A 20,095-nucleotide genomic window follows, 5' to 3' on the forward strand; every position below is an offset into this window, starting at 1 on the left:
AAGATGGATATTAAATGATGAGGATGACAATGACAAGCTTCTTTCAGTTTCTGTCTACCAAATCCACTTACAAGGTTTTGGTCAACCTGAGGCCATAGCAGAAGACACTTGCACAAAGTGCTATGCAATGGGATTGAAACCAAAACAGTGTGGTTGGGAAGCAAGAATCTTACCACACAGACAATATATATATATATATATATACATCATCGTTTAATGCCTGTTTTCCATGCTAGCATGGGTTGGACGGTTCGACCGGGATCTGGGAAGCCAGGAGGCTACACCAGGCTCCAGTCTGATCTGGCAGTGTTTCTACAGCTGGATGCCCTTCCTAACGCCAACCACTCCGTGAGTATAGTGGGTGTTTTTTGTACGTGCTACCGGCACAGGGGCCAGAGGAGGCTGGCAAACGGCCACGATCGGTTGGTGCTTTTATGTGTTACCGACATGGACGCCAGTCAGGCGGCACTGGCATCTGTCACGTTCAGACAATGCTTTTTATGTGTCACCGGCACAGATATATATATATATAGGAGATGACAAATGACTGCAACAAACTCAAAGTATTATGCTGAAGAAGACCAATCCAAATCAGGTAGCATGGAGGGATGTGGCTACTGAGTTGGTGGTGGTGACGAGGGATGGGTTGGGTGGTGATGTTTTGTTATGAAAACTCAAACATAAATGCTAAGATATACAAACACACATTGAGAGACTACAACATTCAAGAAATACAGATATACTCATAGACAGACAACTATATATACACATTATGCATACTCACACATAGATATATACATAGAGCTGTACACTCATGAAACACATACAATACAGTTATACTCACAGTCAGACCTCTATGCATGTTACATACACACACACACACGAGGTCAGTTACACCAAATAAGGACTGACCTGGGATATGATGATTCATTCAACCTATACCAGTATGGAAAAAATTGTGGTAAAAATGGTGATGATATTTTATATTATACTAGCACTATGACCCGGCATTTTGCCGTTTATATATAGAGAGATATAAGGAGGTGAGTTGGCAGAATCATTAGCATGCTGGGTAAAATGATTAGTGACATTTTTTCTGTCATTATGTTTTGGGTTCAAATGCTGCCAGGGTTGACTTTGCCTTTCATCCTTCCCAGGTTGATAAAATAAGTACCAGTTGAGCACTGGGGTCAATGGGATCTACTTAGCCCCTCTCCCAAAATTGCTGGCTTTGTGTCAAAATTTGAAGCCAATATCCTATGTCCTCCATCTTCCACCAGATCATCCTGTCAGGGCTTTACTCTCATTTGAGGTAGCAGCTACAGGCTGCTGGAGGTATCATGGCAGGCCCCGCACCAGATGGGTGGACATGATTGGGGAAGATCTCCAGAGGCTCGACATCACTGTGGAGGATGCAGGAGAGCTGGCACAGGGACCACCAGTGATGGAAAGCACTAGTGGATCTAGTTGGCTCTACACATGATGATGTCTGAGTCTGAGACCACCAACTTGGAATGACCCCAGCCCAATCAAGCAAGACCAGGACCTACCTAGTAGTCAAAAGAAAACAGAACACTACTAATCGGAAAGTGGCCATCTTTAATATAGAGAGAGAAAGTAAAAAAGATGTAGGAGGATTGCTAGCAGGCTGACAAAGGATTTCCTATCTTAAAAATGCATAGGAATAGTTAGTTGATGGCAAGAGCGGAGGTAAGTGTCGCAAAAGCATAGTAATCAAGGTAAGGATGAAGTGAAGAATGTTCAGGGAATTTATCTACTTTGTCAGTAACAAAGAACTTCTTTCTGCAAATGAAGAGTAGACTGTACAACACTTTTATACAAAGTGTGGTACAATATATGGTAGTGCTCATGGGCACTGTGCATGGGGATATATTAAAAGCTGAAAAGAAATGGAGTATGCTCCACTAGGTGTGTGAGAGTAATGTGCAAGAACAGCAGAGCACCAGTGTGTTGGGTGAAAAACTCCAGCTTTAGAGGTATCAGAATAAATGATTCAGAGACAGTTAATTCTTGTATTATATCAACCTGCTTGAGGCTACTTCTGTTTTAAATTAAAATATTCCACCATGACTTATAAATAAAAACCTCTTTTATGTTCCAAACACCACCATAATAATGAAAAAGTTATTTGACTAAATTCCCATCAATTTCTTGATTATTTAAAAAAAATTAATTGAAACACAAAATAGTCACAAAAGGGTTCAGTAAGTATTGAACGACAGAGACCGTCTCTTTGTGGCTGGTGACTTCAATGGGCATGTTGGACAACATGCTGGAGGCTTCTATGGCGTACATGGAGGCTACGGTTATGGTTCCCGCAATGAGGAGGGAGCCAGGCTGCTGGAGTTCTGTGATGCAAATGATCTTATGGTTTACAACACTAACATCAGGAAACCTACCAGCCACCTAGTCACCTACCGATCGAGCCGACATACTAGCCAAATTGACTACATCCTTGCCAGAAAAAGGGAAAGATGGCTGCTTATAAATACCAAAACCTTCCCAGATGAAGAATGTACCCAACAACATAGACTGGTTGTTAGTGACTTTAGGATCAGGACTAAGAGGACAACCAGAAGACGACCAGCATGGAGAAGAAGGGTCTGGAAGCTAAAAGATCTTGCAAATGGACAGAGATTTAGAGACATATTACTTGAAGCCTTTGACGAAATAGAAGGGGATATAGTTTCACATGGAGTAGAAGACAACTGGAGGTTTCTAAGGGACAACCTGCTGAGAGCCACTGACCAGATCTGTAGATGGTGCAAAGTCCCATATAAACCCAAAATAACGTGGTTGTGGAACAACATTGTAGACAGGGCTATCAGAGAAAAGAGACAGGCTTGGAAGGGCTGGAAGAATGGTGGTAGCAGGGAATCATATCAGACTGCCAGAAGAGAAGCTAGGAGACAGGTCTATTTAGCCAGAGGGGAAGCAGATAAGAAAAAATTTGCCAATGTTCTGCGCTGTGAGGACCAAAGACTTGAGGTATTTCGTGTTGCAAGGCAGTGTGTGAGAGAGAATCGTGATGTGGTAGGAGAGAAATGTGTTCACATGGATGATGGTTCACTTGCGCTAAATGAGGCTGCAAAGAGAGAGGTTTGGAGACGCCACTATGAAAGGTTGCTGAACAAAGAAAATGAATGTGAGAAAGAGAGTCTGCCGATTGTCGACCCAACAGAGGGATCAGCTATCCAATTTGACAGTACCTTGATAGTTAAAGCAATTAAAAGTATGAAGACAGGGAAAGCCCCCGGCCCATCAGGAATTACTGCAGAGATGCTCAAAATAACTGGCAGTGTCGGCATTAGCCTGGTCACCCATATAGTTAACCAGGTGAGTCATACCCAATGACTCGTGTAGCAGCACTATAGTCAACTGCTACAAAGGAAAAGGTGACGCTTTAGATACAAATAATTACAGAGGTATCAAGCTCTTGGATCAGGTAATGAAGACCACGGTGAGGGTCATAGCCCAACTAATTAGGGAGAGAGTCAGTTTAGATGAGATGCAGTTTGGTTTCATACCAGGGAAAAGCACCACTGATGCTATATTTCTGGTTAGACAGTTGCAGGAGAAATACCTAGCCATAGATAAGCCCCTGTACCTGGCTTTCGTTGACATGGACAAAGCCATTGAAAGGGTCCCCTGATCCCTTATCTGGTGGTCAATGAGAAAACTAGGGATAGATGAATGGTTAGTGAGAGCCGTGCAAGCCATGTACAGGGACGCTGTCAGTAAGGTGAGGGCTGGTAACAAGTACAGTGAAGAATTCTGGGTAGAGGTAGGGGTCCACCAAGGTTCAGTCCTAAGCCCCCTCCTATTTATCATAGTCCTCCAGGCAATAACAGAGGAATTCAAGACAGGATGCCCCTGGGAGCTCCTCTATGCTGATGACCTTGCTCTAATTGCTGAGTCACTAACAGAACTAGAAGAGAAGTTTCAAGTGTGGAAAGAAGGATTAGAATTGAAGGGCCTTAGTGTCAACCTAGCTAAAACCAAAGTCCTAATATGTAGGAAAGCAGGCAAACCACAAATTCCTTCAGGTAAATGGCCCTGCTCGATCTGTAGAAAAGGTGTAGATAGAAACTCTATAAGATGTACCCTGTGTAAGCTATGGACACATAAGTGCAGCAATATCAAAGGAAGGCTAACTGGGAGGATAGTTTCTGTATGTGGTAGATGCTTGAGAGCTATATATAACACTGAAAATGTGCAGAGAACAACTTCCGCCACATTCCAGGGAGAAAAACTAGAAGTAGTTGATAGCTTCCGTTACCTAGGTGACCAAATCAGTAGCAGAGGAGGGGGCACTGAAAGTGTAGCTGCTAGAATAAGAATAGCCTGGGCTAAGTTCAGAGAGCTCTTACCTCTGCTGGTGACAAAGGGCCTCTTGCTCAGAGTAAAAGGTAGACTGTAAGATGCATGTGTACGAACAGCCATGCTACATGGCAGTGAAACATGGGCTGTGACTGCTGAGGATATGCGTAAGCTCGCAAGGAATGAAGCCAGCATGCTCCGATGGATGTTTAAGTACCCTGAGAGAAAGGTTGGACCTAAGAAGCATCAGATGTGGTGTGCAAAAGAGACGACTGCGCTGGTATGGTCATGTGTCGAGAATGGATGTAGATAGCTGTGTGCAAAAGTGCCACACCCTAGCAGTTGAGGGAACCTATGGAAGAGGTAGACCCAGGAAGACCTGGGATGAGGTGGTGAAGCATGACCTGCAAACATTGGGCCTCAGTGAGGCAATGACTAGTGACCGGGACCTCTGGAAATATGCTGTGCTGCAGAAGACTCGGCAAGCGCAAGTGTGACCATAACCTTGTGGCCTATGCTAGGGGGTAACCAGTCCACTTATGCATGCCTTCTCTTCATTGGACACTAAACTCTGCTTGTGAAGACCAGTTGAGGCAAGTGAAATTGAAGTCGAAATCAAACTCGGTGACTGGCATCCGTTGCTAGTGGAGCGCTAAGAGTACCATATGAGTGAGATCGTTGTCTGAGCAACAAACTGGCCTTCGTGCCGGTGGCACATTAAGCACACCATTCGAGCGTGATCGTTACCGCGTCGCCTTACTAGCACTTGTGCTGGTGGCACATGAAGCATTCGAGCGAGGACGTCACCAGTGCCGCTGGACTGGCTCCTGTGCAGGTGGCACGTAAAAAGCACCATTTGGATGTGGCCGTTGCCAGTACCACCAAACTGGCCCCCGTGCCGGTGGCACGTAAAAGCACCCGCTACACTCTCGGAGTGGTTGGCGTTAGGAAGGGTATCCAGCTGTAGAAACTGCCAGATCAGATTGGAGTCTGGTTCGCTAGACCTCAGTCAAATCGTCCAACCCATGCTAGCATGGAAAGCGGATGTTAAATGATGATGATGATATTCAATGCAGAGAGCCAAGACTGTGAGATAGTGAAACACATAAGGCTAACAAGTGACAAAAATATCTTGGGCCTAAAAGAAACCATCTGAATTTCAGTCAGATGTAGATGTGATTTCCATATAGAGGAGGAAAGATCTGTCTTGGTATAGTTTTATACACAAGATTTTATGGGAATTAGCAGAAAAAAAACAAAACAACTTTGGTCTATAATGATATGAAGTTTTATGAAATTTATGAAACTATAATGAACAAAGTTATAAGAATTGTGTAAACAGTAAAATAATAATGGAGAAACACAAATGATGGCAGCAAGGGAAAATAAATAATAATGAGAACAGTAATTCTTTTAGGCTGAGTAAACCAAATTTTATAAAACAGACACATCTCTCAATTTCAGTGGCATGTGTTCCTGTCATTGAATCAATGGAACTGTTTATTCATTGATTATAATGCAAATGGCAAAGTATTTTAGACACTGGTACCATTGACTTAATACCAGAGTAGGATCAGTGACACATTATATGATATGACTGGCTGATTATTTAATATCCTTCACAAGATTCAGGCTGACTCAAGGCCATGAAATAAAAGACTTGTTCAAGGTACTTTGCAGCAAAATCAAAACTTTTTGATTCAGAAAATTCTTAACTGTATTCTGCTCTTGAAGCATAATACAGAAAGGACATGACAAGACAAAACTCACAAAAGTGACCACTGTAAACCTGAAAAACAGATTGTTGACTATGGTGGTGGTGATGATGATGATGATGACAGCAATAACAGGTGACAATGACAAAATTTTACAAAAGAATTAGGTCAACTACCTGGATCTGCTTTGCTACATTTGTGCAACCATGTGTATTTTGTCATAATTTGCCGATAAAGATCCTGACCATAACTTTCAAAAGCAGTTGTCCCCAACAGTTTCACATTATCTTCAAATTCCTACATTTTTCAAAGAAAAAAAAACAAGAAATAACAATAAAACAAAATAATTAAGCTTCATCAATTAATCAAAGACAAAACAAAAAGAGGCAATGCAGTTGGAACATTAAACATCAATAACAATAACAAACATAAGGACTATTACCTTGGAAATATTTAATAAGACTTTATATTACATGTAAAATGATCCTTTCCAATGGTGTTAAAGCAACTGGAAGGAAACATGACTGGTTGACATATGGGTTCTGCATAACTATAACCAAAAGATCTCATATGCAGAGATGAAGAATTTTCGGCTGTGGATTATGTTCCATGGACTGTGATGAATGCAAGAAACTGGACCAGGTATTGTCAGATACAGTGACTGAAAGAAGTGGCTATAGTAGCCACTGCAGCTCATTCAATTTCAACCAGTCCTGGAAGGTTGATTTATGTCTTTTGATCAGAATGGCTTCTTTAATCTGTAGGTTACCAACTATACTGACTGTGGTTTTGAGTGACTGCCCTATCTTTATTTATGTTCCTAAATTTATCAAAGTGTTTCATGAACAATGATGTCCATCTAGAGATGTTTGTTGATTCAGATATTACATAGCACTGGCTATGTAATATTCATGACTGAACCTGGTACACACATAGCAGATGGGGTAGTTGGCCACAATGTATAGGTTTGTCATTGGAGAGTTACTTCTGAGATGAACATTTCCATAGGTGAAAGTCAGTGAACAGTTGCATTTCCAGCTCTTCTTTATGGATAGCCTTGTAGGAAACAGCAGTTATACTATCACTAAAGAGTAGAAAACAGGTGTTGGAAGAGGTTTTCCATTTCTTGCTTGAGAACTCTGAAGATGACTAACAACAGATGCTAAGAATTCATTTTTGACTTTCAGCATCTTCTGGAACCGTGTGATATGGAAAGCCCATTCTTTTGTCTCACTGCATTCAAGGCAGATATAATGAAGTTCTTTGTATATACCTAGTCAAACACTGATAGGAAGAACTGGTCTGTAGCAGACAGATAGATTTCTGATGATGGCTTTTTTGTAGATGTCTGCTCTATCTGTAATTGCAAGTTAGCTTTTCTGAATTAAATTGTACATTAAAAAATATACATGGTTGAATGATGAAATTAATAATTCTTTGCAAGTTTGGCAGAAGGCCAGGAAAAAATTAATAAATAATAACATTCAAGAAGTGCTTATGAGGTACCCTATTTCTTTATATTTTTCCTCGTATGTTTTCATTGGTTCCAGTCATTAGACTCTGACAGTATTGGAGCACTGTCTTGAAAGATAGAGTTGTTTAAAACAACCATGGTACTTGACTGGCATTTATTTTATTAATTATGAGAAGATGACCAGCAAAGTCAACCTGGACAGTTCCTTTTTTTTAATTATTATTTAGAGCATAGAGGAAGGTATTTAGAGCATAAATACCATGAACAGCTACCACGGGCTACTTTGTGAGGTGTTCTACCAATCATGACATACCATTTCAATATTATGAATGAGAGCCAACAAAGCAACATAATACGGTTACTAAACCTGTAAGAAATAGTTGCCATATTTCCCTCAAATTCTACCCCACTGTGTGGTGGCCTGTGAGCCTCAATGACTGAGACATAGAGCTATTCCAGTGGAGCACAAGCCCCTGGTAGAGCTTCTCTTGCTGGACAGGAGAACAGAAACAGGCCGGACAAATATAGACCACTTCTTCCAGAGGTAAAAAATGGGTCTGCATAGGGCTGATACATCATCATCATCGTTTAACGTCCGTTTTCCATGCTAGCATGAGTTGGACGGTTCAACTGGGGGTCTGGGAAGCCAGAAGGCTGCACCAGGCCCAGTCTGATCTGGCAGTGTTTCTAAAGCTGGATGCCCTTCCTAACGCCAACCACTCTGAGAGTGTAGTGGGTACTTTTTATGTGCCACCTGCACATACACTGTCTAGAAAAAAAAAACAGTTACAGAAGCACTGATGACAATTCAAAACCAGCAACACCTGGGAGAAGGCCTCTCAGAGAAATGATGTGATGCAACAAAATCTGAATGGAAACCAATATCCGGTATTATACATCAGGCTCTGACCTGGAACTTACAAGGAAGGTGGAAGAGAAGACACCCTAAATCTAGATGGAGGGGGGATACGGAGGTAGAAATCAAAAAGGAGGGATCCTAATGGATAAAAACAGAAGAGATAGTCCAGAGTCAAGAAAAGTGGAGAAAATTGTCTATGGGCTATATTCAATTGGGAATGATGGGCTTAAGTAAGAAACTCTATATCTTGGCAAAAAAAGACAGGGTTGTAACAACTGGAATGTTTCTGATCATAGGGTTAGCTTGATCAGGACTCCTTGGGTTAAAATAATAATCCACTCACCTTTGATAGCACCATATTGTTTCCAAAGGATGTTTCATCAAAGTAAACAGTTGCTAATTGCTCTGAAATGATGATATAAAAATATTAAGGTTAGAAGATTTACTTTTTGCCTTTTATATTACAAATAGTGAAGAATAACAGATCACACTTTCTCAATGGATCAATCTATGCAGGAACTTTGTTCAAAAAGAACAATTTCAGAAATATTTCTTGTTGATGTGTACAACTTTTGCCTATGTATATTGGTGAAAGATACATACATACATATATATATATATATATATATATATATATATATATACCCTAGTTGTTGAGGGAACCTGTGGAAGAGGTAGACCAAGGAAGACCAGGGATGAGGTGGTCAAGCATGACCTTCGAACATTGGACCTCACTGATGCAATGACTAGTGACCAGGACCTTTGGAAATATGTTGTGCTTGAGAAGACTCGGCAAGCCAAGTGAGACCATAACCTCGTGGCCTATGCCAGGGGTGTAACCAGCCCACTTGTGCATACCTTTTCCTTCTTTGGACACTAAACTCTGCTTGCAAAGACCTGTTGAGGTAAGTGAAATCGAAATCAAATTCAATGACTGGCATCCATGTTAGTGGAGCGCTAAGAATACAATCTGAGCGTGATCGTTGCCAGAGCAACAAACTGGCTTCCGTGCCAGTGACATGTAAAAAGCACCATTCGAGTGTGATCGTTACCCGCGTCGCCTTACTGGCACTTGTGCTGGTGGCATGCAAAAAAACATTCAAGCAAGGTTGTTGCCAGTGCCGCTGGACTGGCTCCTGTGCAGGTGGCACATAAAAAGCACCATTGAGCGTGGTCGTTGCCAGTGGCACGTAAAAGCACCCACTACACTCTTGGAGAGGTTGGCGTTAAGGGCACCCAGCTGTAGAAACTCTGCAGGATCAGATTGGAGCCTGGTGCAGCCATCTGGTTCGTCAGACCTCAGTCAAATTGTCCAACCCAGCTATCCCTAGTTTCCAAACTGACCATCAGATAAGGAATTGGGGGACCCTGTCAAAGGCTTTCTCCATGTCAACGAAAGCTAGGTACAGAGGTTTATCTTTGGCTAGGTATTTCTCCTGCAGCTGTCTTACCAGAAATATAGCATCAGTAGTGATTTTCCCTGGCACAAACCCAAACTGCATCTCGTCTAAACTGACTCTCTCCCTAATTAGTTGGGCTATGACCCTCTCCAGGACTTTCATTACCTGATCCAACAATCTGATATCACTGTAATTATTTGTATCTAATGCATCACCTTTACCTTTGTAGCAGTTGACTGTGGTGATGCTACACCAGCCATTGGGTATGATTTCTTCATGCATCACCTGATTGACTATATAGGTGACTAGACTGTAGCCGACACCGCCAGATATCTTAAGCATTTCTGCGGTGATTCCTGATGAGCTGGGGGCTTTCCCTGTCTTCATACCCTAAATTGATTTATCTACCAAGGTACTGTCAATTCAGATAGCTGGTCCCTCTGTTGGCTCAACATTTAGCAACCTTTCATAGTGGTGTCTCCAAGTCTCTCTCCTTGCAGCCTCATTAAATGCAAGTGAGCTGTCATCCATGCAGACACATTTCTCTCCTATGACATCATGATTCTCTCTCACACTGTCTTGCAACAAGAACCAGCTCAAGTCTTTGGTCCTCACCACACAGAACATTTGCAAACTTTTTCTTATCTGCTTCCCCTCTGGCTAAGTAAACCTGTCACATAGTTTTCCTTCTGGCAATCTGATACAATTCTCTCCTCCCGCCATTCTTCCAGTCCTCCCAAGCTGGTTTCTTTTCCCTAATGGACCTGTCAATTACACTGTTCCACCACCATGTTACCTTGGGTTGAGAGGGGACTTTGCACCATCTACAGATCTGGTCAGTAGCACTCAACAGGTTCTCCTGTACAAACCTCCAGTTGTCTTCCACATCATATCTCCCTGTATTTTGTCAAAAGCTTTGAGTAATACATTTCTAAATCTCTGTCCATTTGCAGGATCCTTAAGCTTCTAAACCCTTCTTCTCCATGTTGGTCGTCTTCTGGGCATCCATTTAGCCCTGATCCTGAAGTTGCTAACTACTAATCCATGTTGTGGGGTGCATTCTTCACCTGGGAAGGTTTTGGCATTTATAAGTAGACATCTTTCCCGTTTCCTGGTGAGGATGTAATCAATTTGACTAGTGTGTCTACTAGATCGGTAGGTGAATAGGTGGCTGGCAGGTTTCCTGAAGTTAGTATTAAAAACCATAAGATCACTTGCACCACAGAATCCAACAGCCTGGTTCCCTCCCCATTGCAGGAACCAAAACTATAGCCTCCATGTATGCCATGATAGACTACTGCATGTTGTCTAACATGCCCATTGAAGTCGCCAGCTACAAAGCGAAGGTCCCTGTCATTCGTCGTCGAGGTAATCTGCAAGAGGGTGTCATAAAATCAGTCTTTCTGTTCATCAGGTAGCCTCAGCTGAGGGGCATAGGACGAGATAATGATTGCTAAACCATGTTGCAGCACTAATCTAATCTGAAGTATTTTATCACAGATTCTGACAAGAAACTTATTTAATTACAAATAAAGTATGAATTAATATCAAAGTTTACAGCATGAAATTACTCTTGCACAGTTTGAGAAGCATATAATTACTGACATGTTCAAGGAGCCTGTGGCTCCTTGCTTTCTCAGTTTGGTGTAAGATATAGCAGTTAAAATGACAAAAAATATCAAAAATGATTTACTTTGATTAAGTTTAACAGACTGAGCTCTGTAATCCTCAATTTCTAAATCCTTTTTGGAAATAATATGAATAAGTTCTCTCTGGCGACGATTCAACTCGGACACCATCATTAAAAGTGGAATAGTCATGTTCTCAGAGACCTGATGACAAAGGAAAAATAGAAAGAAAACTAAAATAACAATATAGTTGAAAAATTCTAAAATCAAAATTATTTTATATACTTTCAGAATATTTTTCATCACAAATATATAAGAAGGCTTAGAAGCAGACTTAGACTAAAATACACACAAGAAAGTCTGCAGTTCTGATAAATGAATTCTTTATTAACTCATCCAAGAAAAATAAATAAATAAATAACTGTAACAAAGAAAATTGATAAAAATTACCATTTCTTCATGTGCTGGTTCTCCAACCAATTGCCAGGTGAAAGGGAACCTAGAAAGTTTGGAATTAATCCATATATGCATAGTTCCTTTGTCATCTTTGGAAATTCTCAAATTGTCAGACGGATTTTTATCAATATTCAGTTTAATATGCTCAAGAATTTTAGAAATTGGAGCTTCTAGATTGGGATTAAGTTCCTAAAACAAAGTAAAATAAATTAGAAATTATAGCATCATTTTATAATAAATAAAACTGAGATAAAATTATAGCTGCATCAATAAATCAGAGTGAAGCATGAATTTATATTAAAGTTCCTAGGCATGTTTCACCATTATGGTTGTTTGGAGCCCTGCAATAGAATGAAACATACTAAGAATACATGGTTAATAAGTTCAGTTTGAATCTCTATGGAAACCTTTTCTTACAACAGTCATCTAAATTTCTCAGTCAATAAAAAAACAAAAAAAAAGCGAAACAGCCAACTGTGAAGATAATTCTTTCTGCTTTTATTTTTTTATATTCTTTTATTTGTTCCAGCCACTTGATTGTGGCCATGCTGGAGCAATACCTTTGGTCAAACAAATCAACCCCAGAACTTATTCTTTGTAAGCCTAGTACTTATTCTACCAGTTTCTTTGCCGAACCGCTAAGTTCCGGGGATGAAAACACACCAGCATCAGTTGTCAAGTGATGGTGGGGGGGGGGACAAACACAGATACACAAACAAATACACACAAACACACACATATATACGACGGGCTTCTTTCAGTTTCCGTCTACCAAATCCACTCACAAGGCTTTGGTCGGCCCGAGGCTATAGTAGAAGACACTTGCCCAAGGTGCCACGCAGTGGGACTGAACCCAGAACCATGTGGTTGGTAAGCAAGCTACATACCACACAGCCACGCCTGCAGTACTTCTTTCGAGTAACCCATCATTGCTTGCTCCACTTTTCTCCTATGGAACCAGAGTTATCATGAAGTCTGTCATTTGAATGCTGATTTATGATGTGATGGATATTTACTTCCATTGATCTATAAGTATTTCTTCATTCAGTTATTCACTTAACATTCAATTTTTTTTTTAACTCATGGATTAGATGGTGAGTTATTAGGGGCAAGATTTTATAGCCTAATGCACTTTTCAAATAAAAGGGTTTTTTTCTATTAGCACTCTTTTAAAGAGCAGAACAATAGGTCATAATGTCGACATCATAATTTCACTTGAGTGGCAACAAGAATGGAATATCAACAATATTAACAATGCGCACGCGCGCGCACACACACACGTCTATAGGGTGTCCATAAATTGTGTTTACAACTTCCACAATTTATCATCAAGCTATGTTGCGTACAACCACTGGAGTTGTTTTGTGTGCCTGTGCTTTTTACATGGCACCAGCACAGGTAAAAAAAGATTCAATATAAAATGTATCAGTCACTGTCTGCATTAGAATAACCTGTTACTGCTGCTAGTTAAAATTGTGAAAAAAATAATATAAATACACTGTAGATCAGCTGCAACAGTGGCTAGATCTCTTGACCCACACTGTACTTTATAAGCAACTTGCTGACACTCTCACACTGTACCTTGTATCTACAAAAACTACAATGGTGGGTGCAGTATATTTCTACATATAAATGAAGTATATTCTCCTGCATGTTATTGTTGTTTAGCCTATTCTGTCACGGCCATCACATTCATTTAATGTATGTCAAGGAATACATTTCTCACTGAGTTGTACGTTTATTTATGATGGCAGTAGCTGCTGCTTTTCGCAGGTTGAGCAACCCTATAAAAGTTGGTTTGTGTCCCTTGCATGTTATATCTGTAGGCTCCTGCTCATAAATCAGTCAAAAGTTTCTATGCTGTTGATGTCACTGCTTGATGGAAGCTACACAGTAATTAGTTCAGATTAAGCATGACTGTTTGGTTAGGTGTGTTTCACATCCACGGGCTGTGGATTCAATTCCATTACATAACACTTATTATAGCCTTGGGTTGACAAATTAATTGTGGGTAGAACAGAGTAGATGTAAACTGTAGATGGAAGCTCATCCGGGGGATTGTTTCTTTTCATAGGTGGTAAATGTCGTCTATCATTCAGTTTAACATCCCCATTTGGCCCCTGATTGCCTTTAGTGGAGTCTATTCTGTTACAAGTATTCAAGCTAGCTTTCTGCTCTGTGCATAACTTCCTGCCACCATTCAGAGAACCTGAAAAAAGGTCAAGATCACTACTCTAGGTATAGGCATGTGGTTAAAAAGTTTGCCAAGCAACCATATAGTTTTGGGTTCAGTCCCATTGCATTCTACTTTGGATAAGTGTCTGCTATTATAACATTGGGATGATTGTGAATTTGATGGATGGAAACTGCAGGAAGCCTTTGTGTGTGTGTGTAGAATATCCATAGATTACCATTACAATTTCAAAAATTCAGAGAAATAAGAAAAGTAAGGATAACTTAGAGTTTATTGCAAAACACAGGCACACAAAACAACTTTTATTAGAAAAATCAGAATATTTCCATGTAAGCTCCAGTGGTTGTGTGCAACATAGCTTGATGATAAATTGTGGAAGTTGTAAACACAATTTATGGACACCCTATAGACGTGTGTGTGTGTGTGCGCGTGTGCATTGTTAATATTGTTGATATTCCATTCTTGTTGCCACTCAAGTGAAATTATGATGTCGACATTATGACCTATTGTTCTGCTCTTTAAAAGAGTGCTAATAGAAAAAAACCCTTTTATTTGAAAAACAGGTGAGGGCTGATGACAAGAAGTGCATTAGGCTATAAAATCTTGCCCCTAATAACTCACCATCTAATCCATGGGGTAAAAAAAAATTGAATGTTAAGTGAATAACTGAATGAAGAAATACTTATAGATCAATGGAAGTAAATATCCATCACATCATAAATCAGCATTCAGATGACAGACTTCATGATAACTCTGGTTCCATAGGAGAAAAGTGGAGCAAGCAATGATGAGCTACTCGAAAGAAGTACTGCATTTTATATTGAATCTTTATTTACCTGTGCTGGTGCCATGTAAAAAGCACTCAGCACACTCTGTAAAATGGTTGGCATTAGGAAGGGCATCCAGCAATAAAGATCATGCCAAAACAGATAATGGGAGACTGGTGCATGCCTTTGGCTTGCTAGCTCCTCCAGTCAAACCATCCAACCGATGCCAGCATGGAAAACGGATGTTAAATGATGATAATGATGGTCAAAGGGCTGGGATTATAGAATTAGTAGAGTGCATTAGTACTTTAAGCTCTGAAATCACATTCCACTAGGGTTGACTATCTTTTATCCTTGTAAGTTCAGTAGATTAAATATCAACTGACTGGGATTATTGGATTTACTACAAAAATGGCTGTTTGCATTACAACCATGTATTTCTCAGTTTGCTCTCACCATACAACACAGTCTTCTACTATAACCTTGTGCTGACCAATATTTTGTGTGTAAATTCTCTGCTCTTTACTTTCTGAGTTCAAAATCCACTGAAGTTAACTTTATCACCACCCGACACTTGAGGGTCGATAAAATAAAGTATCAGTTGAGTACTAAAATTGATTCCTCTTTCATTTTCTCTCTATGAATTAGCTATCTCCAACTAGTTATTGTCATTCAAACAAAGATGCTAGCTAGTCCCAAAAGAGGATTAAGCTACGGATCAGCAACCTGTTATTACAGTAATAAACCAAAGGAAACATTTGCAGCCCCGAGGCAGAAATGGTGGCTGTGGATGGACAAAAGGTGTGTGTATGTATGTGTATATATATATATATATATATATATATATATATATATATATATATATATATATATACACACCAATAATTAAGGGTTTAGCAACAAGTTGCTTCACCACATACCGAAAATTTAGAAATAGTAGCCAAAAGACTTATTTCTTTTCACTACTTTTGTAGTGAAAAGAAATTTCTAAATTTTCAGTATGTGGTGAAGCAACTTGTTGCTAAACCCTTAATTATTGGTATAATTATATATAAAAAACTTCTTGTATAAGTTTTTACCGAATATGGTTCTTTTCCATACTGAAACTACTTGGTAAAATTTATTAATTAATTTTTTACCCTATATATATATATATACATATATATATACATGGGGGTGAGTCAAAAGTAGTGCTCAATTCCTGTTTTAGGGTTAATATGTATAACTTCCCAATTGGGAGATAATTTTGACTCTTAATTCTTGTTTTATGGGTTGGGATATCAAAGAGTATTAACAACATGATCCAAATTTAGTAACTTTCAAAACTGTCAGTAAAAACCTGCAGAGCAACAGAGAAAGGCATGACTTCTCAGAGACCAGGTGCTACTTTTGACTCACCCTGTATATGAAGTAAAACCAGTAAATTAAACACAAATACTTAGTAGTATTCATATCCAAACTAGCTATCTATTTTTAAGGGCCACTTTGCTAGTCATTCTTATGGTGTTGATAAAGTACCAAAATATTGGGGATCAATATTATCAACTAAAGGAGTAATCGAATACTTGTTCCTGATAAATTTGTGATTGTGGCTCTACATAGTCACTTGACTAGCTAAGCATGGCAACCAAATCTCTTAAATTACACATTACTGTCTTGAAAAGAGAGGGTCTTACTGTGTCATGCAGTCTAGATACTGGAGGGAAATATGGAATGGTCATAGATCTCAGTCAGTGTTGACTTGGATCTAAACAACCATTAGGTCTTGCATCTCATTTATGTAACTCTGGCAATTTGAAATAGTTTCTGTGAGTTTAGGTAGAAACAAAACAAAAGGTTCCAAATGTATTATAAGTCTAGAGGGACTGGACATGTGTTGTTGTGTCGAGTATACCAGACAAGTTACTCCTTTCAGTCTTCTATTAGAATTCTGTTCACTTTTATGATGCAACATAAGAATATGTATGGCATTCCTTCGGTATTAGTCTACAGAGTGTCGGTGTAAGGAGATGACGTCATTCACTCCCTTTTTCAGTTTAGCCTCTTTATCTATGTCACGAGGGGAGGTTTATGGGTGAATTAAGTTCTGTAACATTATTAAAGGATTACACACACACACACATATATAAATATAAATATATATATATATATATATATATTGACCCCTTAAGGTGGCGAGCAGGCAGAATCATTAGCAAGTCAGGCAATAGCAACATTTCGTCCGTCTTTATGCTCTGAGTTCAAATTCTGGCAAGGACGACTTTGCTTTTCATCCCTTTCAATAACATTAGCACCAGCTGAGCACTGGGGTCGATGTAATCGGTTTACATCCTTCCCCCAAATTGCTGGCCTTGTACCAGAATTTGAAACCAATTCATAAATGGATCCTGGAAGGATGAAAGGCAAACTTGGATTCCCGAACAGGCAAGGTTTGAACCTCTGATCGCAAAGGGCAATAACTAAATAATGCTACGTATTTTGTTCGACACTGACGATTCTGCCAAAGCACAAAATATTCATGGCTATTCGAAATAAACTCTGAAACGACGATTACGAAAATAGTCAGAGCAATATGACAATAAACTGGGTATTCCGTTATATTGAATAAATATAATGATGGCCATTACTAAAATGTGACGTCCGTTAGTTTTATCTCACGAAGAACACTTCCCCCAAAATTTGGAAACTTTCAATTGGTCCAACGACCCTATATCTTAGAAAAAATCGCATTTTGGCCGTTAACTCCGTATTATTCCTTGTGTCAATGTTAGAAAATCAATATAAACGTAGAATAAGATTGGTGACTAAGTAATTTCCTGCTGAAAGCGGCGTGATAAAATAAGGTAGAACTACTTGAAGAAGAAGATATATATATACCGTAAATGGTCCTTTTACATACTGAACACAGCTTGGTAAAATTATTAATTACTAATTAATTAATTTTACCCTTATTATTATTGACTATATATATATACATATAATGGAGAAATTGTACAAAATGTATCAACAGATGATGAGTAAAGCGCCGGCAGTTTCGATTACCTGTTGTTATCCGTAGATTTATTGCAGGAACTTCGTAGTGGCGGTTAGGATAACAGTATTAATAAAGTTGGAGGTGGAATTTGTAATAGACTTCATTGGGTACAACACATGTTTCGACCCACATGTATTGTACCCACTAAAGTCTATTACATATTGCATCTCCTATTTTATTAATACTGTTATACATATATATATATATAACAATTGTCGACCATTCAGTCTTTATACATCTCTATGTAAGTATTACAACGTTATTTCGTTTTGGGATTTGGTTTGCAAGATTCTTTATATGAGTTCGTGTGTTGAAGCATATTCTGTTGTGTCTGGGGAGTCATTTTCTTTTTGTGCCTTACAATGTAACACACTCACCGGTAAAATTTCCACTTATTTTTATTTTCCTAAAATTTTCGTTGCGTCGACTCTTCAAAAAGGTTGCAAGACGCAACAAAAATTTTAGGAGAATAAAAATAAGAAATAAGTGGAAATTTTGCCAGTGGGTGTGTTACATTATAAGGCACAAAAAGAAAATGACTCTCCCCAGACACAAAACAGAATATTACAACGTTGTTTCTTGGCAATATATAAATATAAACAAACAAGAGATTAAGTAAATATCTGCAGAATATCTTTACCTGTAAACGTTGGCAACATTCTCTTTCTGTTAATGATTCGCACCAATAATTAGTGAGGTCTGTAATCATGCATTCGTAACAATTCTCTCCGAAGCGAGTTTTAATCAAGTAGACATACTCGTCAGCTTGCAGGATACGCCAGGGACAACATTTCAAATCCGGTTTCCATAAACTTCGCCATTTCGTCTCTAGATCCATTTGGGAACTAGTAGTATACAAAGCTTTCTTTCGTTTTATTGAGCTACTAATTCCTGCGAGAAAGCAAATATTCAACGAAGAACCTTCCCCCAAAATCTGTAAACAATCACAAACGACGACTGAACCGTATTAAAATTGATTTTTCATTAATAAACTCTATTATATTTCTCTTAGAGTTATCGAACTTGTACGCTACTTGTGATGACGTTTATGTCGTTTCTCGTGACGTCATAACAAAGTATTTTCACAAAGTGTTAACATTTATCAATTTCAAAATTCCAAATCGAGGAATTCTTGAAACGGTGATTCTCACTCATAATAAACAAGTTTGCATTGTTTTTCCCGCAGAATATGTTTACAATTTATTACAATTTTAAAATGAATTTGTGACATCTACTTAGCTTATTCAACTAAACTGATATTTAAACAAAATTGTTACTGCACCAGACAACATGCTATGTGGCATATTGTCCATTTTTGTGTTCTGAGATCAAATTCCGCTAAGCTTGACTTTACTTTTCATCCTTTCAGGGTCGATAAAATAAGTTCTAGCTTAGTTCTGGGGTCAATGTAATCAACTAGCCCCCTATCCCCAAAATTCAGGCCTTATGCTTATAGTACAAGGGATCATCATCATAATCGTTTACCGTCCGTATTCCATGCTAGCATGGGTTGGACGGTTCGACTGGGGATCTGAGAAGCCAGAAGGCTGCACCAGGCTCCAGTCTTATCTGGCAGTGTTTCTACAGCTGGATGCCCTTCCTAACGCCAACCACTCTGTGAGTGTAGTGGGTGCTTTTTACGTGCCACCTGCACAGGTGCCAGGCGAGGCTGGCATCGGCCACGGTCGGATTGGTGCATTTTACGTGCCACCGGCACGGAAGCCAGTCGAGGCGGCACTGGCATCGGCCGCAATTCAGATGGTGCTTTTTACGTGCCACCGGCACGGAAGCCAGTCAAGGCGGCACTGGCATTGGCCACAATTCGGATAGTGCTTTTTACGTACCACCAGTCCAAGGGTCCTGGCATCTGCCAGGTGCCAGTCATAGGATTGGTTCAATTTCGATAAATCAAACCCTACCTTCTCTTAAAAGAAGAAGTAAACACTATTTTAAAAAATTTTCTATTTTTTAAAAATTATACCATTTAACTGCTAAGGTTTTCAGCATAAAGTCATATTTGACAGAAGTACCAATTTGAGAAAGACAAAAGTTACAGGCCACTCACAGGATTCAAACCACACATCAGTTTAAAATTTTGGCACAATGCCAGCAATTTCTGGAGATGGGTAGGTTCATTACATTCACTCTAGTGATCAACTGGTCCTTATTTTATTGACTCTGAAAGGATGAAAAGTAAAGTTAACTTTGGCAGAATTTGAACTCAGAA

At 39.3% G+C, this 20,095-nt stretch overlaps 1 protein-coding gene across 5 annotated transcripts in view; it reads right to left on the reverse strand.

Moving 5' to 3' along the window:
- LOC115209249 (non-homologous end-joining factor 1-like) overlaps positions 1-18,885 on the reverse strand; it is a 41,198-nt gene extending 22,313 nt beyond the window's left edge. For 2 of the 5 annotated variants that reach the window (XM_036501004.1, XM_036501003.1), the window contains exons 1-5: positions 18,509-18,885; positions 11,868-12,062; positions 11,483-11,621; positions 8,733-8,794; positions 6,233-6,353 (exon numbers count right to left, since the gene is read on the reverse strand). In XM_036501004.1, coding sequence (XP_036356897.1) covers positions 6,233-6,353; positions 8,733-8,794; positions 11,483-11,621; positions 11,868-12,062; positions 18,509-18,706 — 715 coding nt within the window. In that variant the 5' untranslated portion in view covers positions 18,707-18,885. The remainder of the gene's footprint in view (positions 1-6,232; positions 6,354-8,732; positions 8,795-11,482; positions 11,622-11,867; positions 12,063-18,508) is intronic. The other 3 variants (XM_036501005.1, XM_029777535.2, XM_029777536.2) reach the window with 2 other exon arrangements.
- Between the last annotated feature and the right edge of the window lie 1,210 nt (positions 18,886-20,095).

This window comes from Octopus sinensis, linkage group LG3 (genome assembly GCF_006345805.1).
Source record: "Octopus sinensis linkage group LG3, ASM634580v1, whole genome shotgun sequence".
Classification (NCBI taxonomy): domain Eukaryota; kingdom Metazoa; phylum Mollusca; class Cephalopoda; order Octopoda; family Octopodidae; genus Octopus; species Octopus sinensis.